General features: G+C 48.1%; 1 protein-coding gene across 2 annotated transcripts; it reads left to right on the top strand.

Moving 5' to 3' along the window:
- Positions 1–16,375: 16,375 nt before the first annotated feature.
- On the top strand, positions 16,376–22,284 carry MYCN (MYCN proto-oncogene, bHLH transcription factor). Of its 2 annotated transcripts, none has more exons than XM_087437124.1 (3): positions 16,376–16,561; positions 17,761–18,646; positions 20,773–22,284. In XM_087437124.1, exons 2-3 carry the CDS (start codon positions 17,878–17,880, stop codon positions 21,375–21,377), a joined length of 1,374 nt encoding a protein of 457 aa, XP_087293250.1. In that variant the 5' UTR covers positions 16,376–16,561; positions 17,761–17,877; the 3' UTR covers positions 21,378–22,284. The 2 variants fall into 2 exon arrangements, with proteins under 2 accessions (XP_087293250.1, XP_087293251.1); XM_087437125.1 differs by lacking the exon at positions 16,376–16,561 and adding an exon at positions 16,579–16,871.
- The last annotated feature ends 3,569 nt before the right edge of the window (positions 22,285–25,853 follow it).

Below are 25,853 nucleotides of genomic sequence, written 5' to 3'. Positions count from 1 at the left end.
TACACTATCCTTGCCCACAGGTCCTAGGTCCCCCTTGAGGCCACACAGAACACCCTGGCCACACCTTGAATGTGCACCTTTAGATATCTGAAGACAGTGATGGGTTCCCCTGAGGCTCCAGTGAACGCCTTTGGTTTCTTTACTTATTCCTCATAATAGGGTGACTATATATTTTATGGACCAAACCTGGACACTGTTGAGAGTGAGAGTGGGTGCCATTAATAATTACACTGAGACACCAGGCGTAAACCTGGAATGTCCCGGGCCGACTGCAACATGTGGTCACCTCATGGGGCACAGGTTTCCAGGTCCTTCCTCATGCCCGGCTGCTCTCTTCTGGATGTTTTGTAATCTGTCTCCTTTTAAATCATTGCTCCCAGAAGTAACTGCCATATGTGTCTGGCATAGTGGAAGAAAACAAATGGGCAAAGAGATCATTTTAATAAATGTACCGAATGCCATAACAGAGGCAAGAGGAAGGTATGGGAATCCAGAAGAAGAAACAATTAACTTTTTCTGAGAAAGTTCGGAATGGCTTCACAGAGGAGCTGGTATCTGAAATGGGTCTTTAAGGGGGAGCAGAAGTTTTCCCTGTCAGGAGAGTGGTGAGGTGTCTTGGGAAAGGGAGGGAGAGGTGGAGGAGAGAGTGGGGTTCCCTGTTCACCTGTTGCTGATTGAAAGACTCGTGTTATTTTTCCTAGAGCCTTGTGAGATCTCATCTGATGCTAGCCCTACTTTGAGCTAACCCTGGACTATTATGGGAAGGACGTACTTGTCCTAGATGCCGGTAGTTCAGTCCTACTTCTGATCTTCTGGTTTGTTCTAAGGAAGAAGAGCCAAAATGCAGGCAGAATTTGGCAAATGAGGCATGATCCACTTGGTCCAGTATCCATCGCACTTCCAGGCCCCAGTGGTAATCAGTCATTCATAAGCATTTGTTGAGAACAAACTTCACTGATGGGCATGTGTGGTCTCTGGGGAGGCCAAGATCACACATGGTCACTGCTCTCAAAAAGATCCATCTAGTGAGCAAGACATATGTGTGCAGTGAACTTCAAGTCATGCCAAAATATTTAAGGACTGTCACACACCCTTATAAGTTTGCCATATTTTGGGAACACGGGGAAAGTTGTGAGTAATTCCAACTGGAGGAACACAGTCGGCTTTCACCGAAGAACTTCGAGGGCTTTGATGGCCAAGTCAAATTTCAGAGCTAGAGAGGGAGCGGCCCACAGATGTGAAAACACAGGAAATGTGTGGAGTAGGAACAGGATTGGGGGTGGGCATGTGGTGCAGGTGGGGAGAAGGGAGAGGCTGGGGGCAGGTCAGGGAGACTGCCTCAAGATGCAACCACAAGGAGCTGCTGGGGTAACAGGCCACCAGCATGCCTGGCCAACCATCTGCACACCTGCCCTTCCTCTGGCCAAGGTCTAGACACCAGTGTGGTGACTGCCAGGAGCAGAGGCGAGGGCAGTGGGGAGCAAGGGCAATCACTGAAGCCCCACAGCAGGGCACACGCCACCATCTCTGGCTAGGCTTTGCAGCTGGCTGCGTCTTCTCCATCCTCCTGAGGAGGCTGGCCCTTCGGCAGCTGCCATGGAATCCCTGATCCGAGGTGGGTAGTGGTGGTTCTCTAGAGAGATGACTCACCACAGAGCTGGCCTCTATCCAGACCCAAACACTCTCCACAGCCCAGGCTGATAAGCCAAGACCAAATTCTCACCAGCCCCCTAAAATCTTGGCCCACCCAAGGGGCTCATCTTGGACAGATGCTAGGACCAGAGGTGTGGGCACCAGCAGCAGTTGGGGGAGAAGTTCAAACACCAAAATGGTCCCCAGTTCTGTGCCTTCCTGTCTGAGGTGAGAGGGAAGTTCTGCTGGGACGCTGAAGTGCTTGTCTCACGGAGCTCCAACATCACTTCTGTGGGGAGGGCTTTCCCAACTCGCTTGGGTGGAGGGGGGCTCTCTCTTCTCAGTGCTCTTGGTCTTTTGCTGGAACATCTCCCGCACAATATTGCAGTTGGTGATTTCTGTGTCTTCATCCCTCTGGACTGTGAACAACCTGAGGGCAGGCAGCGTGGCTTCCTCATTTCCAAATCCTCAGGACTGGCACCCAGTGGGTGGTTAGTGAATGCGAGGGTAGAAGGAAAGTGAGGAAAAGAGGATGGAAACGGATGCAGGAAGGCATGGTGAAATAAATCACGATTCATGGAGATGAGAGAGGGGTTGGGGAGAGCATGAACCGGGCTGCTTTTGTTCTTGTAGGACTCATCCATTAAAAAACACTTAAAAATTATATTTTATAGCTGTGTTGATAGAAAGACAATATAATCCAGGCACAATTCATTATTGTATATTCATTATTATTATATTAATTTTTTCTTCTGACTTTAAAAGAAATTAAACTTAAAACAGTTTTGTGGGCCCCTTAAAGTATAGTGGGCCACACTGAAGACTGTGCCCTAGCAGGTTAGCCGGCCATGAGCCGTGAACATGGTGGTCAAATAGTAAGGAATGGTCCCACCTCAGCACCAGCCAATCAAAACCCACCTTTGGCCCAGCTCTAGCTGCTGGAGGCCTCCTGCTGTGCCAAATATTAACCCTTTGGTTGCTGGATCTTGGGAAGGGCCAGAGGCTCTGGAGCGAGGGGCTGAAGTGGTGGGCAGAGGGGCACTTGCAGAGTGTGGAGCAGTGACTCTTTACCAACTGGTATGGAAGGATTTCAATCTTTGAAAAATGGGCATGGACTTTCTGGTGTCTTCTATAAGCCCTGAATGGAGGTAGAAATAACAAAATACAGTCACTGCAAAGATGCAAGATGAAGAAAGAGGAGGAGGCAAGCCAGATTTGGCAAGCCAGGTTTCTGATCTGGGTAAGAGGTGGTGCCGTGACTGAAAGACAGAATTCAGCAGGAGGAGTAGGCTCGAGGGGAAAGACAACAGAGTTTAGTTCAGGCGACGTTGAATGTAACGTATCCCCTGGGATTCCGGGAGGCAATGCCTGTGAACATTGAATAGATGGGTGTAGTTTTTTAGGAAATAAGGTAGGGATGCAAGGAGAGTTCTAGAAGTTTCAATTGGCACATAGTAAGCCCTCAATAAATCTGTCCTGGGTTGGAATGAGATGCACCCCCCCCCGCAGTCCCCCACACAAACCCTTCAGCCCCAGGCTCAGGGGATGACTGGGAGGACCCCACGCAGACTGACTTTAAGGAGAAACACAGAACATCCTTTGTCTGATTACGATCGAAGAGGGCACGTGGAAAGCATATTTCAGTTCAAAGTGCTAAAGGTGTGGGGCCTGTGGGGGCTTAGCACCGTCAGAAGTCAGGCTGGGGGGCCAGCAACAGCTTGTCTTACTGTCTCGTACCTTGAAGATCTGGGAGGCATACAAAGGAGAAATTGCATTTTCCAAACCCTGAAGCAATACTTATTTTCCCTTCTCGTCTATTTCCCTAAGTGTATTTTTTTTTCACTCTGTTGATAGATATTATATAATCACATTGTTTAAATATTTGAAACGGTGATTACAAACACCATTCAATTTTAACTGGTACTTCTGTTAACATGTCAGACATTCTCAAGCAAAATTAATTAGGACCAAACAAGTGATTGATGGTCTTTAAAATCCAAACCTTCAGAAACTAACCAGTTTCATCTCCCAGCACAACTGCAGAGTGAGTTTGGACAATAGAATTTATCACCTCAGGGGTGTTCTCCCCTAAGGCCACATGTTAGTCTTATCAATAATAAATAAAAATGCAAAACATATGGTTGAGAATCATGGAATTTATTCTAATGCAAAAATACCTTCCATAGCAAGCCTGATACTTCACTGGTCTCTTTTTGAATCCTGAAAGTGACAGGCATCTCAGTACCTACTGAGACAGCCCCATCCATTGTTGTCTTATTCCAATTGTTAACCAAGTTCTTCCATATGTACTGAATAGAGTTCCTAGTCACTTCCTCCCGTGACTTATAAATTTCACTTTCTGGAGCAACACAGAAAAAGTCCTCTGAGAACTGAGTCCCTGCGGACAGGGAAACAAACAGACCTCACTGGATTTACCACACTCTGCTCTCCAGTGATTATATTAGGGTGAGGTTCTCGAGGGGTCTATAGCAGACTTCAGTGCACACTGGGGTGTTCTAAGTCCATAGATTTATAGGATTGTAGGAATCTTTGAGGAGTTCTGAACAGACTCGTTAGCTGCCACAGCTTCACGTAGATGTAGTTCGCATAAAGCACACCCTAAGATATACCCATGCCCTTGCTCATTTGGGTGGGTGAGTGGGTGTCAAGTGTTTGGGGAAGAGAGTTAATATACTATATTGAATATTTGATTTTAAAATCAGATTGCATGTACAAATATATATTGATAAAAATTTTTTAAATTATATTTATGAGGTTTGATGCAGCCTTTAAGATGGCATTGGGGAACCTGCCAAAATGTACCTTTATAACAAATGTGCACTTTGGTCAGATTGTACGGGATTAGAGTTCCAGCTCAGCCACTTATTAACAGTGTGACCTTGGGCCTTAGCTTCCTCAGATGGCAAATGGGTATGAAAATAATTAACCTTGCCTGATTGGAGTGGGGATTACGTGAAAAAACACCTATCAAGTACCTGGTATTCTGCCCAGGATGTAGCACATGCTCAATAAATGAAGGGGTTAGGATTGTAGATTCCAATTTTAAACATGAGAGAGAACGTTCATTTAACTTATTTAGAAAATTACATAGTAAGAACAGAGACACAATCTATTTGAAGGCTATATGTTTAAAGCATCTGCTGATGTTTAAAACTTTAATTTAAAAAGTAATATTCGGGCTGGCCCCGTGGCTTAGCGGTTAAGTGCACGCGCTCCGCTACTGGCGGCCCGGGTTTGGATCCCGGGCGTGCACCGATGCACCGCCTCTCTGGCCACGCTGAGGCCGCATTCCACACACATCAACTAGAAGGATGTGCAGCTATGACATACAACTATCTACTGGGGCTTTGGGGAGAAAAAGATAAAGAAATAAAATCTTAAAAAAAATAAAAAAAAAAGTAATATTAAAAAATTATTTTAAAAATTTTTAAATAAGTAATAACCAGGGCCGGCCTGGTGGCTTAGCGGTTAAGTGCGTGCGCTCCGCTGCTGGCGGCCCGGGTTCAGATGCCGGGTGCGCACTGAGGCACCGCTTCCCCGGCCATGCTGAGGCCGCGTCCCACGTACAGCAACTGGAAGGATGTGCAGCTATGACATACAACTATCTACTGGGGTTTTGGGTGCAAAAAATAAAAATAAATTAAAAAAAATAAATAAATAAAAAATAAGTAATAACCAATCATGGTTAAAAAATAATTCAGGGGCTGGCCTGGTGGCGTAGTGGTTAAGTTTGTGCACTCAGCTTCGGCAGCCTGTGGTTCGTGGGTTTGGATGCTGGGTGTTGACCTACACACCCCTCATCGAGCCATGCTGTGTCGGTGTCCCACATACAAAATAGAGGACGACTGGCACAGATGTTAGCTCAGCAACAATCTTTCTCAAGCAAAAAGAGGAAGATTGGCAATGGATGTTAGCTCAGGGCCAATCTTCCTCACCAAAAGATAAAAAAAATAAAACAACAGAAAAATGAATGACAATTCCCTCACCGTCTCTCCACCTCAATTCTTTTTTTTTTTTAAGCTTTTTAGAGTTTATTTTTGGTCTTTTTATTTTTTTTAAGATATTTATTTATTTATATATTTATTTTTGAGGAAGATCGGCCCTGAGCTAACATCTGTTGCCAATCTTCCTCCTTTTTTCTTTTTTTCTCCCAAAGCCCCAGTAGATAGTCGTATGTTATAGTTGTACATTCTTTTAGTTGCTCTATGTGGGACGCTGCCTCAGCATGGCTTGATGAGCGGTGCATAGGTCCACGCCCAGGATCCGAACCATCGAACCTCGAGCCCCCGAAGCAGAGCGCGTGACCTTAACCGCTACACCACTGGGCTGGCCCCTCTCCACCTCAATTCTTTTTTTTTTTTTCCCCCCAAAGCCCCAGTAGATAGTTGTATGTCATAGCTGCACATCCTTCTAGTTGCTGTACGTGGGATGCGGCCTCAGCATGGCCAGAGAAGCGGTATGTCGGTGCGCACCCGGGATCCGAACCTGGGCAGCCAGCAGCGGAGTGCGCACACTTAACCACCAAGCCACGGGGCTGGCCCTCCACCTCAATTCTTAATCCCAGCCCTCAATAATTCCACTAAATAGTTTGGGGGTTAACTTTTCAAATAGTATATATAAGCACATATGATGTCTTTCCTTCAAAAATGAGCTCACCCTGTACATCGTTGTGCAGCTTCCTTTTTCATCTGATGCTACAGATGGAGCTCTTCCACACCAGACATGGGCTCCAGCTCAGTCCCCTTCATGGCCACAAATTATTCTCATGGGCTTTTAAAGAAAGGTTTTAGCAGAAATAATGCCAGTGAAATGTGACATTTTCCTTGAGTACAGGACTCTAAACAGTCGGATGAAAACAGAAAAATTCAGGTTAACGTGACTATTTCATCTCTAAAATACGGCTGAGATCCAGCTAGCAGGTGGGGAAATAATCCAGATAAGACAATTTAGGGATTCTGAATAAGTGGGGATTGTTTTTGTAATATTGACAATCACCCCTACAATTATGTGGTGCTTCCTCGTGTATCTCATAGTTGGCACTGGCAGCAATCCTGCAAGGATGGAGGGACCCATTATCCCCATTTTAAACCCGAGGAGACTGAGGTTCAAAGAGGCTTCCATGTAGCTGGAGGCCAGGAGTTGGGAGTGAGGTGGAAGAAAGGGGGCGTTGGGCTACTTAACAAATCTGCTTTTCCCTGACTTGACTCCTCAAGGCCCTCAGTCAGCAGACGGACCACAAAAAGGAGCAAAAGGACCCTTGGCATCTGACCTCGAGTCTTGTGCAGAGTTGAGGCTACTTCCTCAACTTCAGAGGAATGCTGGTCCGAGACATCTGGCTTAAGGGTTGGGCCAGCCCTTCACCCCAACACAGTTGTAAATGGTCCACAGTGTTTTGTGAGCATCTCTGATGTGCCAGCCCCATGTTAGAAATCTCCAAACACAGGACAGTGGAGATCAACCAGGCTTCTGTCACAACCTGGGCACATCCACCCCTGTCTGGGAGGCTGTGCCCCAGCTGCCTGAAGAGTGGCTTGGACTAGAGGAGCTCTCCCTGGCCTGGAACTGGGGTGGTCAGGGGCTCCATGAGTAGAAAGAAGGGGACAGGGACTTCACTCGCTCCTGAGTTCACAGACCGAAAAACTCCTGTAGTCATCCTCATGGTTTCAGAAGTGAGTGGAGGGCCTGGCATCATCTAAGGCTGACCTTGGGTTTTAACAGAGCAGAATGAGGGAAAAGGGGGCAAGAGAGTCCATCTTGTTTCTGCAGCCTTTGGGCCAGCTGGCACTGGATGTTCATGCTTAGGAAGTTGATCAGGCTGTCCAGCCTGTCATCTCAGTGGAAGTCAGCAGAGATGCTGCAAGTAGGGAATAGGCAGACTTTGCCCTCTCTGACAGCATCCACAGAGCCCCTGAGGGTCTGACTCTCCTTGGCTCAGATTAGCAATGCTGGGAGCAAGGACTGGAAGGCCACGCCAGGATCTCTCTGGGCTGCTCACAGAGGGAATTATCGCTCTTGTCTGGTAATGTTGTGGGTGAGGGGTCTTTAGTGAGCCAGAGGGGAGGAACTGACTGGCAAGGCATCTTTTCCCTTCTCCCCAGCCTCCCTATAGCCTGGACCGTGAAGAATGAGTGTCAGACAGAGAGAAAGACAGTCTTCCTCTGGACCTGAAGCAGATTCTGCAGAAAAGGTGACTCACGCCAGGGCTCCCTCCTTTAGGAGGCACTGGGAACCTCGCTTAGCTAATCTGTACCTCTGGAGGAACCCCTGCCCCCTGGACCTGCAGGGTGTGCCATTTTGAGGATATGGAGCCGGTGGCTCCATCTCAGCCCTCATGAGAACATTCCTCTTCTGACCATTTCATTCCTTCATTCTGAACCTAAGTGCACCCCACCCCAAACCCCTCAATAAAGAATGGAGACAACTGCAGATTTCAACAGGAGGAAGAGATAAAAGCTTGAAACTTCTACTGGTTTCCTGATGAAGTGCTGGGGGTTCATTGTTTCTGTGATTTATCTAGATGTGCTGCGTTCAGTCTGGGTTTGAAAATCCTAAAGATGCCCTGAAGTTCCTCTAGAGGGAGTCAGAAGGAGGCTGAGACAGTGGGGTTCAGGGTCCCCCCTCTTTCCACACCAACCAGAGCCATTCCACTTTTATCTCATTTTTTTCAAAATGTGGGCTTAGTGTAAAAGTTATTTACTATTTTTTACTAAAGAGTTTTGTTGCAACAACCAAATTTGAAAACTACAGGTCTGTTGTCTCACTTTTCCATAGGATGCTGACCTTCCATTGTATACAGAGAGAAAGTCAGTCTTGCTTTGGGAGAACAGAGAGAAATTCATTCACTCATTACACAAACACTCACTGAGCACTTCCTTTGTGCCAGGTATAAGTATACACTGTGAAAAATAAAAAGGTCTAACAAAAGCCACCCTTGCCCTTGAGGAGATTGTCTCATGCTCTACGGCAGAGGTTACAGTCCACAGTAGGCAGGTCAGAGGAATGGTGAGAATGTGGGGCCCGAGGCAGGCGTGGGTTTCTATCCTTGAATAATCTGATTCCATCAGTTCTAGCCACAGACACAATTCTCTTTAAGACACTTCTCTCTCTAGACTTATTTTCAATACCTTCATTTTATGAGGCTTTTTTGGGACAGCCACGCTTTTAGTCTCTTTTTCCCATACCATTTTGTCCAACTGGGGACCACCTTAATCCAATCGGAGATTTTAGCAAAGGATATGACAGCTGTGCTCTTGATTTGTTTTTTGCCTTCTTGTTCTTTTTTCGTAAGAGGCTGCTTCTCTAATAAGGATGTCATAACATGTAATAAGAGCAAAAAATAAGCCTTTGTTATATCAAGCCACTGAGAGTTGGGGGGGTGTTTGTTACTACAGCTTAACCTCACCCATCCTGACTAATACAATCCTATCTACCTTTATCTCCTGGGCAAACTCCTGTTTCTTATCCCAGAGCTGAAATGTCTCCCAGTCTGTGAAGCCATGTTCCACTCCCTCACGTAGAAGTGAAGTCTCTTTCCTCTGTGACACAATATATGACAGCACATGATCGATTGAATGGAACTTTTCTGTGATTTGTCTATCACTCTCTTGTGGCTTGTATGTACCTTGAGAGCAGAAGTTATAAGTCATACATGAGTGTTTGTTGATAGACTGAATGAATGCAAGTATAGTATTTAAAATTGCTTCTTAAAGCCTGGTGTTTAGTACTCATTTCTGAGCTGCAAAGAAACAATCTGTCACTGTACAAGTGACATGGGGCAAGTGCCAGCATCTGCCTGACAACTCGGGTTAGGTATGAAAGTTTGAAATCAAGGGGCTAGAAGAGAGGATCTGTAAGGTTTCTTTAGACTTTAACAGCCAGTGCCCTGTGAAAACTGCCAAATCAGACGGAAACCTTCCTTAGTAAGTGTCAGGGAAAAATAGCACAGTCCTCCACATGAAACAATTTGTTAGCATTTATAAGTTCCCATTCCTCTGTATTTTAACTTCTAATTGGTTTCCTCTTTTGTGCTAAGAATGCCATCTGTCCCTTTGACAGGTTTTTGGATTTGATACCACTTACCAGGAAATATGACCATCATAAGTGTTGTAAGATGGTTCTAAAGTGTCCATCCCAAAGAGCCCTATTTTAGTAACTTCACACAGAATCCCATATTGTTCATGTGTAGGGGTTGTACCATTTTTCAGGCAATTGCTCCATTAGAATAAAGCCCTTAATATATACAACACGTAATATATTCATATATTCATAATTCACATAATATATTCATAATATAACACATGGAAACATACCTAGTCTTATTTTGATTCTGGATCTCATATCTGTTCTGTTGCAGTAAAAAGGGTTTTATTATCCCCATTTATAGATGAGAAAACTGAGACTGATAGAAGTGGACTTGCCTAAGATATACGATATAGCACCAGGACATTAATTTCTGAATCTAAGTCCACTGCTCTACAGATAGCATCTCCCCCTTGTGGAGTAAAAGCAGGGATAGGACTTCTTATTCCCATTTTATGAATCAAAAAACTGAGGCCAAGAGAAGTTAAATGACCAATCTAAGACTCTTCAAGGAATAAATCCCAACTCCAGGCTTGAAAACCTCCAGTCCTCTCCCTGTGGTCTTGTGTTCTCACTCTGACTACCTTACCTCTACTTTGCTATACCTTCTGCTAAGTCCAAAGTTACGTGGGTGAAGGACAAGCTAAGAAGAGGGAGAGGGAGCAGCCCAGGAGAGGTTCTGGTTAGAGAAAGGATTATTAACTAGTCCCAGTAAAACAGAGAACCAACTTCAGAAGGCTCAACCAGGAACCCAAATGCTGTGGCCTGTTGGTGTATGATTTGCTGAGCCCCTGAGGGTGGGCTGGGGCTAGAAAGAAGGTAGGGAGCTAACCTTTACTGCACACCCATTATAAACCAGCCTCTCTATGGATGCTTCTCCACTTAATCCTTACAAGATGGTAATTTAAAGATGAAGAAATTAAGGCCTGGAGTGTCTGTCTGGATTGTCCAAGCTAGCAGAGCTTGCTGGCTCGTCTGGCGTCAGAACTCAGTTCTTTCCACCATTAGCTGCAGCAGAAGTTGTGCAAGATGCAAAGGCGAGGTGGAGAAGGTTCCCTCTGCTCAGGAACTGCTCATTGTGTGAGGCGAGCCATACACACCTGAACCTGATAAAGAGCAGGCGTGGATTATGCTAGCTGGCAGCAGGCAAGAAATGGTTAATGGAGATTTGGAGAAGAGTGGGGTTGGGGGAAAGCAGATCAGTGTTCCTGGAGGGTCTCCAGCTGATCTTTGAGGAAAGGATTTGAATAAGCAGGAAGAAAGAGACTTTCTAGACCAGAAGCAGCAGCTTTTAGAAATGGACAGATTAAATGGGGTTTATCACTGAAACACAAGGAAACTGAAACGGCCCCCAGGCAGGTATTTGGGTGGGCCTGGGCAATCCTCCGGGCTATAGGGAGTGTTTCCAGCATTGAAGGAAATTGAAATTAGCGAGAATCAATGGGCAAATCAGCAGTCTGGTTTGTAACTATCTGAAGAGAAGATCTGAAAACCTCAGTGGAGGAGATCTTGGAAAACTCAGGTTAAATCATTGAGCTTGGAAAGCAGTCCCAGAAAAAGAAGATGGGATGTAGAAAGTTATGCTTGTTCTAAGGGGCAATGCCAAATGATCTGGAGTCAGAAATCCTTGTAGGCCTTCCAGGCTCCGGCTAAGACTTGGTTCCCCTCCGTGCAAAGCCGTTTGATGTGCTGACAACTCCGGCTTGAGGTTTACCAAGGGGAAGCCTATTGCCCTCACCCACCCCATGGAGCCCAGCCCTAAGCAACCTGCCCACCTCCCAGGACAGCTTTCCCATCATGTCTTTTAACATAAAGAGAATAAGGTAAATGGGGATTTCACCTCTACAGCAACAATAGCAACTTCCAGCCACATAGCTCTTTGCAGTTTACAATGCATTGTTACTCACCCCCTCTTAGTCCTGTCCCCAAGTCTCTGCAATGTACTAAGCCTGAGAGCAGCTTCCCAGTGGAGGCGGATGTTTGAGCTGCCTCAGATGATGTGAAATCACAGCCTTTGAGGGGAGTAGGGGGCCTGTTGGACACTTCTCATTTTCTAAATCTGTAATTAAATCACTGGCGTTCAATGAGGATAATTTTTGTTTTAAACATAATTGTGCCATGACCAATAAAACTCCCCACCCCCAAACTCTCCCAGTGCTGGGTCTCAAATTTTCCTCCACATTCAGAAGTCAAAAAAAAAAATGTCTTGCCCTGGGCACATGCAACATCATATATTTTAAATGGCTTTTGTTGGCTTGATTCTAATCCTAATTAAACCAGTGCCCATTTGTCCCATCTTGGACTCTTTGAACCCACTCTCAGCTGACTCAGTTCAGCACCAGTTTGATCATAAAGAATGCCAACAAGCTTGGGAAACAAAGAAGAACTTTGGAGGTGACTTTAGGCTTCACAAAAGGATTCTTTACTTCTCCGAAATGATTAGCTTAATGATTAGCTTTCCTGGGAAGTAACCCAAATATTTTTTGAAAAATAACCAAAACAAAAAATTAGATTTGCTCATAATCCCTCTGATTTAAAAAAACATCATAAGGTAAGAGGAAAATTTCTCTACCAGTCTGGGTCCATTCTTCAAAATAAACCACTAGTAACAACTTGTTGCACATTCCACCAAATTTGTTCCTGGGTTTATGCAGACATATACATCCAAAATGCCAGACACATTGGCCTATACCTTGCTTTTTTCCCTTTATACTCACGGACATTTTCCAAGTCAGTACCTGTAGATCTAACTCGTTATTTTTAGTGGCTGCACATTATTCCACTGCATGGATATATTACAATAGATTCAACCATTCCCCCATGGATGGGCATTTAGATTATTTACAATGTTTTTGTTGTTGTGAGCAAGGCTGCAACACACGTTCTTGTTTATATATTTTTATATATTTGTTTTATTATTTCTTGTAGGATGGAAGAGTGGGATTGCTTTTCCTCTTGGGGCTAGAACACCAACAGTGTAGAGGTGGGCCCCCATCCCCCTCCCCAGCCCTGTCAACACTTGGGCCAATCTGCTAGACCAAAAAATGTTAATCTCCTTGAGATTTAATTTGCATTTCCCTGACTACTAGTGAAGCTGAGCATCTTTTCATATGTTTATGGACAATTTGCATTTCCTATTCAGTGAATTACCTACTCTTACCCTGGACCCATATTTCTATCAGGCTGTTTTCTATTCAAAGTGTAGGAGCTCTTTGTGTACAGGGATGTACTCTTTGTTTCTTATATGAGACAAGTATTTTTCTATCACAGTGTTGTTGTCTTTTGACTTCGTTTAGGGTGTGTTGTAACTGTAAATTTTAATTTTTATTGTAGTCAAATATGTTAAATTTTTCCTTGTTTCTGGACTATCTGTCTTAGAAAGACATCTATATTTTCTTCTTATCCTTTTACAGTCTTATTTTTTCCTTTTAAATCTTCAATCCAGGCTTTTAAAAACTAATTAATTAATTAGTAATTGGGTAAGACAAGAAGCTGGCTTTACTTTATTCCAAATGAAGAACCAGAAATTTAAAAATTATTTAATCCACAAAAATTTACACATTTTTTAGGCGAGGAGGGACCCAGTGAAGCTCCTAGGAGACACTGTGGTCCCTGAAGCTGGACCTCGAAGATCTTGAACTCATGATCTGGAGAAAACATCTAGATCTCCCAGCCAGTCATGAGTCAGACCCTTCTGAATATGCATGTGTGGTTTATTTTTGTTTTTATTTTTGTTTTAGTAAAGAAAGGATTTGTAGACTAAAACATTCTCCTCCCTCAAAAGTCTCCTTATTTATGAACCAAGCCCTGTGTATAACCCCGTCCTATCTGTTGGTCCATCTTAGGTGTCTCCCTCAGCACAGCTCTCTGAGGCTGTGCATTAGCTCATCTCTGTTCTGAGTCTAGACAGTAGATGAGTGCTGAACCAAACCTTGTCTTGGAAGCCATCTAAAGATTTATTTAGTGTGTGTTCACATAGTCTGAGAGTGTTTCAACCTTTTTAAGAGGAATTTGCAGGTTTCTCTACAAGCATACTAGGAGCCAGCAGCAGGTTTCTCCACAGTCTTTTATCTTTCTATTTGCAAATGAAAGTACCAATAAATACTTGTTGAATTTTATCATTCTGTTAACCTTCAAATTCAGACTTGTCAGTAATTACAGGCTTGCATTAAAAGGTGGAGATTAGACAGTGAGGTCCAGGAAGGATATATGATTTGCTGGGAGGCACACAGAGGAACCAGGTCTCTGTCTCCTTGTCCCCTCTTTTTCTGCTACTTTTTGTCCCTTAACAGAGGACAAATGGCGCTGTGAAAGGCACAGTTTTGGTCAGGGGGCAAGGGTAGGATTTTTAAATGTTGTAGCAGAGGCCACCTTTGTCCATGTTAACAGTCCTGCCATTTTGGTGAGAGGGTAGGACAGGCAATTCTGAGTGCTGTTTCTGGGGCTACTGCTAGGGGCCTGAAGAAGGTTCTGGAGTGACACTCATTTCTCTCTCCCTCTGTTGCTGATAAACAGAAACTATCTCTGAAGAGCTGGCTGTCTTAGAAGGACTCATTCAGGGATCTCTGCCTTGAACAATATCGTCAAGTACTTACTGTATACAGGTACACTGCTTTGCTTCGAGGGTGCCCCTCCGAGCAAAACAGATGCGTCCTCTTCTCTGGGTGCTCACGGATCTAGTGAGGGAGACAGTGCCTGTTTCCCCATGGTCTCATGGGGGAAGCGGGCATTAAACAAATACTCCCAGGAATCTGTAATTACAAATGGAGGTTAAGTGCTCTCAAGGAAAATCTAGGATGCTTGGAGAGAATATAACAGGAAGGCTTGGTTTAGATTAGGGGGCTAGGGAAAAGCAGAAGTGGGGGTGTAAAGGGCTTTTGCAAAGGTGAAGTGTTTTACATATATGAGGGAAATAATAATAATAAAGGTGTTTGGAACGGTGGCTCATCGGCATTCATGGGCCACTTCCTAGAACTCTGGGAATCTGCCTCTCTTCCCAGAATTATGTAGGCATCCTGGCCAAGCGAGAAGAGTCTTCACAAATGCTAATGTGAGCACTTTACAGGCTGCCCCCTGACCCTCTGCATCCTCACCCGTAACTAGTGTGAATGCTGAGGTGAATGGGGGGGATGAGTGGCATTTCCACTTTGGAAAAAGAGAGGTGAACAAGCTTTCCCACTCCAATCCGGGGGCCAGGCTCCCTGACTCCAAAACATCCGAGGAATGTTTTTCAATGCAAAAAGCCCACCTCATTGTGTCTTTGGTTGTGAAGGGGGCTGCCAGGAGCCCGGAGTTGTTCCTGGGGAGTTTGGGGGTAGGGGCAATAATCTCTGATCCCATCACCCCTCCAAACACACCGGTAGGAAAGCCTGACCAGAGTAAAGAGGATTTGATAGTGGCAAGTGCGATGGGAGACCGCAAATGCTGCCGAAGGGGGTGTTATATTCCCCCCGGAAGAATCTATCATGACTGGTAATAACAATAATAGCTGACACTCACACATATGTTCTGGCACTGTTCTAAGCGCTTTCATAACTCTTAATTCTCAAAGCAACCCTATGAAGCACCATTACTAGCTCCATTTCACAACTGAGGAAACTGAGGCACAAAGAGGCTAAGTAGTGATGGCAGCTTTCCTGTTTGCCTCCAACAATTTGGAGTCAAGGTTTCTGAGTCGAGGTTTGGTCTCCAGGAGGGGTGGACCGCAACTCCTATGTGAACCTGATCTGCCTCTCCATCATTCAGGAAAACGCCCGCTTTGAAAAGGCTAACGTGGGAGCCCGTGGGGACGGCTGCAGGAGTCTCACGCCCATTCCCTTCGGAAGCCAAGCCGAGCCTCCGTACCCCTCCTCTGCGCAGCGTGAGGACTGGCTGACTGCCGCGGGGGCGGCGGGAGAGCTGCCGGGTGGCCCGAGACAGGGCCCAGCAGCTCCGCTTTTTGCTCGGCCTCCGCGAGGTGTCGCCTTCGGCCGAAGAAACCACCACGGCGCCACCCTCGTAGCCAGCGGTTATTTATTTATTTTCAAACAAGGGGGGCGCCCCTCTCCTTTCAATTTAAAACTAGAAACATCCTGCGGTCTTGTTCCCAAATGGGCGCGTCCTCTTTCCTCACGTTTTGCACCCATGTTCTAACCTCCCTTCGAGATCACACACGAGCAACCGCTCCGCAAGCCCTTGTTCGACGTCGGCCTCGCGCTCAGCTGCACACAAACGCAGTCAAGGCGGGGACTGGGTTAGGAGCCTCCGTACCCCACCCCCTTTAATACCTCTCCCGAAATTTTTTGTTTAATGCCAAGCGATTGCCAGGCCCGCAGGGTGGGTGCCGCATTGCACCGCTCGGCGCGCAGCTGGTTCGCAGAGTGCACCCGGTGCAAGCCTGGGGGTCTAAAAGGGCGGGAGGAGCAGAGCCCGGGCTTCCCAGCTTTGCAAGCTCCTCTCTGCAAAGAAGAAAAGCAAGTGGCTTTTGGCGCGAAAGCCTTGGCGCCTCCCCTGATTTTTATGGAAATCAAGAGGGCGGGGTAAAGCCGCTTTCCTCTGCCTTTCTCCCTCCCCCGTCTGTGCCGCAGCCCCCTTCTCTCCCCGCCCCCCGGGTGTGTCAGATTTTTCAGTTAATAATATCCCCCGAGCTTCAAAGCGCAGCCAGTGACAGTCATCTGTCTGGACGCGCTGGGTGGATGCGGGGGGCTCTTGGGAACTGGGTTGGAGCCGAGCTAGCGCTAGCCAGGCGCAAGCGCGCACAGACTGCAGCCACCCGAGGACCTCCCCCCGCCCAGGCCACCCGGGGACCCCCGCACAGAATCGCTTCTGGATCCCTGGCAGTCGGCGGGAGGTAAGGAGCTTGGGTTGCAAGCCGCCCGGCGCCCCGGGAGCTGCGAGTGCGGCGGGAAGACAAGCCGCGGACGGGATCTCGCCTTGCGCACAGGGCACCCGAATATGCCCGGGGGACTATTTCTGCTTCCGAAACAAAACCATCTCGGGGTTTTCCCTGAAAAGCCAGCTCCAGCCCCAAAGGCACTCCGACTGGAAGAGACCCGCCCTAATCCTTTTACTGCTTTTGCCAGGGGGGTGTAATGGCTTCACCGAAAAGAAATTCGCCCTTCTCTAGAACGTTTGTCTGTGTTTGAGCTGAAGGGGAGCCGGTGCGTCCCCACCTCGAAGCTGGGGTTCTTCTCCAAAGGGTGCCCTGAGGGGAAGAAGAGGGAGGTTAGGCAGGGCGAGGCCACCGCCGTGGTAATCTGGGTCACGGCTGGATCGGAGGAGACGCGGCTCTCCCGGCGACTCCCCCTGCGCCGGCGCCCCTGCACCATTCCCGGGAACTGGGGTTCAGGGTCTCCCCCTCCCAGGAAGAGGACGTTGTTGGGGGTTTGGAAACGCGGGGGTGGGGTTAGAGAGGTTCAAAATGAGCTATTGGCAGGACTCTCCTGCAGCGGGTGAATGCTGAGGGTCGTCTGCTCATATTTGGGGGGGTTGGTTTGTGGATTTGGGTGCCTGTTGTTGGTCTTGGTCTAGAGAAAGGATTTTTCCATTTGCAAAGTTTCCTAAATCCCTCGCTATGCCATCTCTTGCACTCTCGAGGTTGCAATTTTACAAAGAGGGGATTGAGGGTACTCCAAATCTTATGCCCGGTAGCTGGGTTGGAGCCCTGGGCTGCTTTTGAGCAGCTGGCCCTTCATTGGTGCAACCGGGGTTGTCGGCGAGCTGATGAGAGGTAGAATTCTGCAGCCCTGAACAGCCCCCTCCCCCAGGCAGTGCCTTGTGTGAATGAAATGGCAGTTTGCAAAGTTGCAGAGCCTTGCCACCACCCCCCGCATCTGCATGCCCCCTCCCACCCCCTGTCGTAGACAGCTTGTACACAAAAGGAGGGAGGGAGAGAGCGAGAGACAGAACTTCCTACACCTTCGGGAGCACAGGGCCGAGTGGAGGGCTTGGAAGGGAGATTGAGGAACGGGGTTAGAGGGGGTGCCCACTGCCTGTTCCCTCATTCGGCTGCGCTCACCAACCGTCTCCTGGTGTGTCTGTCGGTTGCAGTGTCGGAGGTTGGCGCGGGCCCCCGCCCACCGCGCCCCCCACGGGAAGGAAGCAGCCCCCGAACTAAAAAGAGCAGAGCGGAAAGAAGCTCTCATTCGCCGGCCAGGAGGCGAGCCGATGCCGAGCTGCACCGCGTCCACCATGCCGGGGATGATCTGCAAGAACCCAGACCTCGAGTTTGACTCGCTGCAGCCCTGCTTCTACCCGGACGAAGATGACTTCTACTTCGGCGGCCCCGACTCGACCCCCCCGGGGGAGGACATCTGGAAGAAGTTTGAGCTGCTGCCCACGCCCCCGTTGTCGCCCAGCCGTGCCTTCCCGGAGCACAGCCCGGAGCCCCCGAACTGGGCCACCGAGATGCTGCTGCCCGAGGCCGACCTTTGGGGCAACCCGGCGGAGGAGGACGCGTTCGGCCTGGGGGGCCTGGGCGGCCTCACCCCCAACCCCGTCATCCTCCAGGACTGCATGTGGAGCGGCTTCTCGGCCCGCGAGAAGCTGGAGCGCGCCGTGAGCGAGAAGCTGCAGCACGGCCGGCCGCCCGCCGCGGGGCCCGCAGCCCCGGCCCCGGGAGCGGGAGCCGCCAGCCCTGCGGGCCGCGGGCACGGGGCGGCTGCGGGAGCGGGCCGCGCCGGGGCCGCCCTGCCCGCCGAGCTCGCCCACCCGGCCGCCGAGTGCGTGGATCCCGCCGTGGTCTTCCCGTTCCCGGTGAGCAAGCGTGAGCCCGCTCCCGTGCCCGCTGCCCCGGCCGGTGCCCCGGCGGCGGGAGCTGCGGCCGCCTCGGGGGCGAGTGCCGCAGCCCCAGCCGGCGCCCCGGTGGCCGCCCTTCCGCGCCCCGGCGACCACAAGGCTCTCAGCACCTCCGGAGAGGACACCTTGAGCGACTCAGGTAAAGACTGCTGGGGTCCTGGAGCTGGGGTCCCGCTCCCTTTGTTGCTGTGCATGGGTTTGGCTTTGGGGGAGAGTATTTGGCAACCAGTGCTGGTGGCTGAGACGTCGTTTTTTCCCGAGCTGCTCCCCAGGGTAAGAAGTAACTGTGTGTTCTCCCAAGTCTCGCCTTCGTCGAAGTTCCTTACCCCCTCTCTCGGGAGCCTGACTCCACCATTGGCCCTCACCCCGTCCCCCACCTCTCTTTGCAGCCTGAGGAATAAAATTAGGAAAAATTGAGTGGCTAAAGCCGAGTGGGGGTTTAGGGGGCTCTGACTGCATTGCCTGGGCAGAAACCTGTTACCCCCCGGGGTGGAAAGGGACTCTGCGGCCCAGGTCAGGGGAGGGAGACACCCGGAGGAGACACAAGCGCTGTGCAAAATCCTGTTTAGGGCGCAGGAAGTTAGAGAGATCGCACAGATGGCTAGTACCAATTTTATTTTTTCAAACCTGGGTACTCTCTCTTCCTCCCTCAGTGGGTGGTGGGCTATTTGCTCCTGGTACGTGGCCAGCAGGCGGCGATATGCCGCCCAGCAGGCGGGCCAAGGATCTGAAAGGCTGGGGGTGGTGGGGCCGCCCCTCCCTCCCTTCATTCAGCAGCTGGCGGCCAGTACAACAGCGGTTGTGTACATTCTCAAGGGGCCGCCTCTTTACAGTGTGCAGTGAGAACTGGGTCCAGTTTTGTCTTCTAGCCAGAATTCCAGGGCTAACTTCAGATCTGAGTTGTTTTGTAACCCACTGCCCTTCAAGGTGAGGGCGGACACTTGGCAGGCTCTCCAGGAACGCACACACCCTGGGAGCACTCATTGATTACTTCTATTGTGTGCCTCTGTCTTAAACTGAAGGGTGGGATTTAAACCGAGACTTTGCCTGGGGCTCCGGAGGGAAAGAACTCTACCCAAATACTTAAATAGCCCTTGTCCTTGGAGCTGGGGCTCCCGTGGACCTTGAAAATCTGTGTTTGCAGAATGCAGGTGGATATAAAGCCTAAAGTTCCTTCGGGGCTGAGGACGGATTCATCTGAGGCTCCTGGAAGGAAACTTGGTGATAAGCTTCCAGTCTGAAACGAGTCTGTCCCTTTAATGTCTGTGCCTTGACAGCTTTCGGTGAGGAAGCACTTCCTTCCAACAGCTGTCTTCTTGGCAGAAAACCAAAACATTGGCTTAAAGGGACCCACAGACTGGAACAGCCTCACATTTCGGCTTTAGAACAAATCCCACAATTGTTCAGCTTTCCGGTCCCCTTCAGATCAAGCAGAAGATGTGTTTTGATTTTATGCTTGCATTTTAAACAATAATTTTCTGTCCCGGCGTGGTAGTAAATGAGGAGAGGGGGAAATGCACACAGGACGCTACACGTTTTTGCTGTTGCTGTTATTATTGGTGACTTGGAGAGGAGGTGCTCTCTATTTGGGTTTAGGGCTCCTGTGGATTACAACATTGTAGTGAAGGTTTGATCTTTGTTAGATGAAAAACTGCTTGCTGTCTAGAACTCAGGTTCATGGAAAACAAGTTATTTTTCTTCTTTAGTTAATTAAATTGTTCTTTAAGTTGGTTTAAGGACTTAAAATCAAACTCAAGTTAAAAGCAAACTCAACCATGTGTAAATCACTCTACGATGCTCCTAAAATGGGGAGCCTGAATTCGTAAGTGTGGAGATGGAAATATAAATAAGACTATGGGGCAGTGTAGCAATGATGATAAAAGCTTACCATCTACTGAGCCTCTGTCTACTAGGCCCAGCTCTCTACAAATTATCTGCCCAACTTAAGAACCCTGTGGTATTATTCGCATTTAATAGCTGAGGAAACTGAGGCTTAGAAAGGTAAAGTAACTTGCCCATGGTCATGGAGCTAGGATTTTGTCTGACCCCAAAGCCAAAGTTTTGCCTCTTTCTGCCACTTGTTCAAGTTTGAGTGAAGGCAGAAAGTGCTGGAGCAAGGGGAAGGAAAAAGTATTTAAAGATACATTTCTAAGTTGATGGATCCATAGTTAACTGCAAACTAGGAGCCAGAGCCTGTTGTAAGAGACTGTATATATTTAATTCGTGTGTCTCCCCATGAGAATAACTCCCAACTTGTTCTCAAAGATGACGACGATGACGAAGAGGAAGATGAAGAGGAAGAAATTGACGTGGTGACCGTGGAGAAGCGGCGGTCCTCCTCCAACAGCAAGGCTGTCACCACCTTCACCATCACCGTGCGTCCCAAGAGCGCAGCCCTGGGCCCGGGGAGGGCCGCCTCCGGGGAGCTGATCCTCAAGCGCTGTGTCCCCATCCACCAGCAGCACAACTATGCCGCCCCCTCGCCCTACGTGGAGAGCGAGGATGCACCGCCCCAGAAGAAGATCAAGAGTGAGGCGTCCCCGCGTCCCTTCAAGAGTGTCATCCCCCCAAAGGCTAAGAGCTTGAGCCCCCGCAACTCTGACTCGGAGGACAGCGAGCGCCGCCGGAACCACAATATCCTGGAGCGCCAGCGCCGCAACGACCTGCGGTCCAGCTTCCTCACGCTCAGGGACCACGTGCCAGAGCTGGTGAAGAACGAGAAGGCCGCCAAGGTGGTCATTTTGAAAAAGGCCACCGAGTACGTCCACTCCCTTCAGGCCGAGGAGCACCAGCTTTTGCTGGAGAAGGAGAAGTTGCAGGCAAGACAGCAGCAGTTGCTAAAGAAAATTGAACACACTCGGACTTGCTAAATGTTTCTCAAAACTGGACAGTCACTGCCACTTTGCACATTTTGATTTTTTTTTTTTTTTTTTAAACAAACCTTGTGTTGACGTTAAGAATGTTGGTTTACTTTCACATCGGTCCCCGTCGAGTTTGGATCTGGGTGGGGAGCAGGACATGTGGGTTCCACCAGGACCTCAGGAGAGGGCCTGCGTGATGGGATGCTGGGTGGCCCTTAGAGTTTCCTCCATGTCACCTTCGAGCCGGCCGTCGAAGTTCGTGACAGTTGGGAGCCTCGGGGGCTGTTGAAGTCACCTTGTTTGTTCCAAGTTTCCAGACAACAGAAAGTCATTCCTTCTTTTTAAAATGGTGCTTAAGTTCCAGCAGATGCCACGTGAGGGGTTTGCCGTTTGATACCCCTGGGGAACATTTCTGTAAATACCATTGACACACCTGCCTTTGTATACGTCCTGGGTAATGAGAGGTGGCTTTTGCGGCCAGTATTAGACTGGAAGTTCATACCTAAGTACTGTAATACCTCAATGTTTGAGGAGCATGTTTTGTATACAAATATATTGTTAATCTCTGTTATGTACTGTACTAATTCTTACACTGCCTGTATACTTTAGTATGATGCTGATACATAACTAAATTTGATACTTATATTTTCGTATGAAAATGAGTTGTGAAAGTTTTGAGTAGATATTACTTTATCACTTTTTGAACTAAGAAACTTTTGTAAAGAAATTTACTATATATATATGCCTTTTTCCTAGCCTGTTTCTTCCTGTTAATGTATTTGTTCATGTTTGGTGCATAGAACTGGGTAAATGCAAAGTTCTGTGTTTAATTTCTTCAAAATGTATATATTTAGTGCTGCATCTTATAGCACTTTGAAATACCTCATGTTTATGAAAATAAATAGCAATTAAATGATGTAATGTTTTTTTTCCTTAATAGCACTGGTTAAAACTCGCCCTTAAGCAACAACTGTAAATAGTACACAATCTATTGCGTGAACTTGGTTTCCACAGACAGCCCTTGAATACGAACTTGGTTGGGGAGGGGCCGTTGTCCTCCAGTGGGGTGGAGGGGACTGAGTTTAGGAAGGCATTTCTCCCAGATGACACAGAATAGATATGTTACTAGTGACTGCACTATTGCAATAGCATTCAGTTATTTACAGAACACTTGCATATAGCTAGGACATCAGACATCAACCCTTGAGAAGAAGTAAAATCAAGATGTGGGATTGTGTACCTGGGCTGTGTATGGTGTGGGTAATACTGGTCTCATTGGCAGATGGCTTTATATTTTGGTATAGAGTGTAGTTTGTCTCCAGGAAGAACGCATTCGTCAAAATTCCCTAGGACCTGTGCAAGGTTCTGCGCTAGGCATTGTGCAGAGTAAAAAGGAAGTTGGTCCCTCCCCTCAAGGAGCTCCCCGTCTGATTCACACAAGTAACCCATGAAGTGACTAGCTGTGTGGGCCAGTTGGAGTGCCGTGTCCCTTCAGGAGAAACACGGGTGTTAGTGCAGCTCTGTCCATTTCACGCTCCTGTCACCCAGGCTGGTGTCTTGGCTGCTTGGACTGCCCACTAGAAGCAGGACTAACCTGTGCAGGCTCTGGAGGACAGCCAGGGCCAGTGTGTTGGAGGGAGGCACAAGGGAGCGAGGAAGAAATTTCTGAGAGTTTCCCTGATGAGAGGTGATGCCCTCGTGTGTGAAGCATTCAGCTTCACGGAACTGAAATCATACAAATAACCTATTTCTCTTTTGGGTGAAAGGTGGTATTTGGTGATTTCTCTAAGGTTTCCCTCATGTCAGATTTTTAGCTTGGAACTGAAAAAGGCCTTTTGCTTTGATGAGAAGAAAACAGGTCCAGAGGTGAGAGGGCTTTGCTTGCCTAGGCCCTGGGGGTCTCTGTCTGCTTTGCCCGTTTTATAAAGGCCGGTGGAGTTTTGAACTGGAGGTCCTCCTTGTCCCTGCTTACAGTCGCGTGTCCTAGAGTTATGAGGTTGGTGGTACTGCCGTGGACGTTTCTGATGGTCAGACCATGTTGAAAATTGGGTAAAATTCTCTTTACTGTTTAATCCTTCTCCACACCAGAAAATAATGAACCCTCTTTGAAAGTCCTTTTTGAATTGTCCTTCAAAAAGACTTCCTGTCCATTTACATTTTACAGCCCTGAATCACTGCAGCCTCTGCACCTTGTTTGTGTGCCCATGAGCCAAAAGAAAGTTAAATGACCTCAAAGTAATTGAGATTCTTGAAGCCCAGCTCAATCATTCCAATTTCTCTATTTGTGGTCCCCAGAAAGAGCCTATGAAGGAGTTCAGATGAGATGGAACTCGAGCCATAGAAGAGGAAAACCATTGCGATGAATAGCCCTAAACTGTAATTCCTACCAGGCTCCATTTTTGCTCTGGTTGCTGGGAAGCTCAGAGCCAAATTCCATGCTCTCATTCCACATATTTGGTGCTCATTCTCTTTTCTTCTAAATGTTTTTGATCTCTTGTTTTTCATTGTTGGTTTAACCACCTTTTAATGTTCTTTATTTTATGTTACATTAAAGAGAACTTTTTGCACCAGGTGGATCATAAATATGTATTAAAATATTAAAACTAGTGAAATACCCCTTATTTGCCTTTCCTGGCCCAGCTGAGGGAAAGCATCACCCAATTTAGCTCTGTGATTATCTATAAAGTAATTGCTGTAGTCACAGGAGAGTAAGAGTTGAACCCCGCGTTTCAATAACACGAGATACCTCTGCATTCCAAAAGCAGTTTTGAGACTGACAAACTGCTCTACATCAGTTAGATCAATAAATCATAGGACTTAGACGGAGCAGAGAGATCATCTCACTGAATTGCTTCATTTTACAGCACGGGGTCATGGGATCCCATATTGAGTTAGTGGCCAAACACAGGACTGGAGCTGGGTCTCCTGATGATCAGCCCAGTGTTCTTTCTGTGGCATTGGCTTTCCCACTGCTCACACGGTGGCCTCCCTACCTCCTGGCTCGCCCATCCACCTACAGCATGCTTCCATATTAATCCTTCTAAATAGCCGACCCTGCATAGAATCTTCCAGTAGTTCCCCACCACTTATAGGATAAAGTCCAAATCCTTCACCCTGGCATGAGAGGCTGCTTCCACCCTGGCTCACCAGCTGCCTCACCCCCTTCCCCTCCACAGGTGGCCTCATTCCAGCCATGCCAGACAAGGTCACTCTTTCTCACCTCTGACTTGTTTCACCACATTCCCTCTTCCTGGGTTATCATGCCTCCAGGTGGGCCTTTTCCAGCTCTTGATCCTATATTGCCTCTGGAGATAGAAGAGCTGTCCTGATCACCCTCATCGACCTCCTAGACTGTGGGCTACCCTAAGGCAGGTCCGGGGTCTCATTCACCTCTGATTCTTCAGTCCCTGCTGACTGACAGATGACAGGGCCTTGACAAATGCTGGCAGAATGGCTGGCGGCTGAGTAGGCGGCAGAGGAAAGAGCAAGGTGAGGACCAGGTGGGGCAGATTTCCATTACACGTGTGTCTCCTGCCAACCTTGGTTCGCAAGCTCTCAGGCTAATACAAATGGGGAAGCAATAATACAAATGCCTAACGATGTCCGTTAGGCATCAATGAACGTCTGGGACTGACTGCTGGACGTGAAGATAAAATGCACATGGAGGCCTGTCTTCAGGAAGCACGCAGTCTGGAAGGGAGTTGGATCCCGGGGCCTTGTGTAGAAGGCAGGGAGCGGAGACAGGAGGGACTGGTGGGGGGTGGGGGGACTGTTGAGCAAAGCATGTGAGGGGTCCCATGGCTGAGTCGGGCGCCGCACCTCCAGGCTCCCACTTTGGAGCTCTCTGTTGGAGGAAGCCGGTTTGCTGGTCTACCACAGGCTTGAGGCGGCTCATACACCAGCCTGAGGCCACAACAGATCATCTGCTCTACGGTGTCGGTGGTTACAATGCCTCCCACTTCTGCGTACACTGTAGAGATCACTGAGTTTGAGATTTTTTTTACTATTGAGTCCCACAATCCTTCAGGAGCGTTGACCCTGAAGTGTATCATAGACCCATTTGGGGAGCTGGATCTTCTGGGTTTGACGTTTCATTAATCTTTATGGTGGCAATCTTTTGAAAATCCTGATTTAGTCGTTTTTAGAATCAAAGTTAATAGATTTGGGGGCCGGCCCGGTGGCGCAAGCGGTTAAGAGAGTGCGCTTCGCTGCGCTGGCCCGGGGTTTGCCGGGTTGGATCCCGGGCGCGCACCAACGTGCCGCTTGTTGAGCCATGCTGTGGCGGCGTCCCATATAAAGTAGAGGAAGATGGGCAAGGATGTTAGCTCAGGGCCAATCTTCCTCAGCAAAAAAAGAGGAGGATTGGCCTCAGATGTTAGCTCAGGGCTGATGTTCCTCACAAAAAAAAAAAAAAAAAGTTAATAGATTTGGAAGAGGTTTAGAAGCCATCTAGCGCAATCTCCCATTTCAGAGATGGGACACCAG

Source organism: Ceratotherium simum, chromosome 11 (assembly GCF_057802395.1).
Source record: "Ceratotherium simum simum isolate JZ-2026a chromosome 11, ASM5780239v1, whole genome shotgun sequence".
Classification (NCBI taxonomy): Eukaryota; Metazoa; Chordata; class Mammalia; order Perissodactyla; family Rhinocerotidae; genus Ceratotherium; species Ceratotherium simum.
The sequence above is the reverse complement of the archived record's forward strand: the minus strand, read 5'-3'. Positions and strand labels throughout refer to the sequence as shown.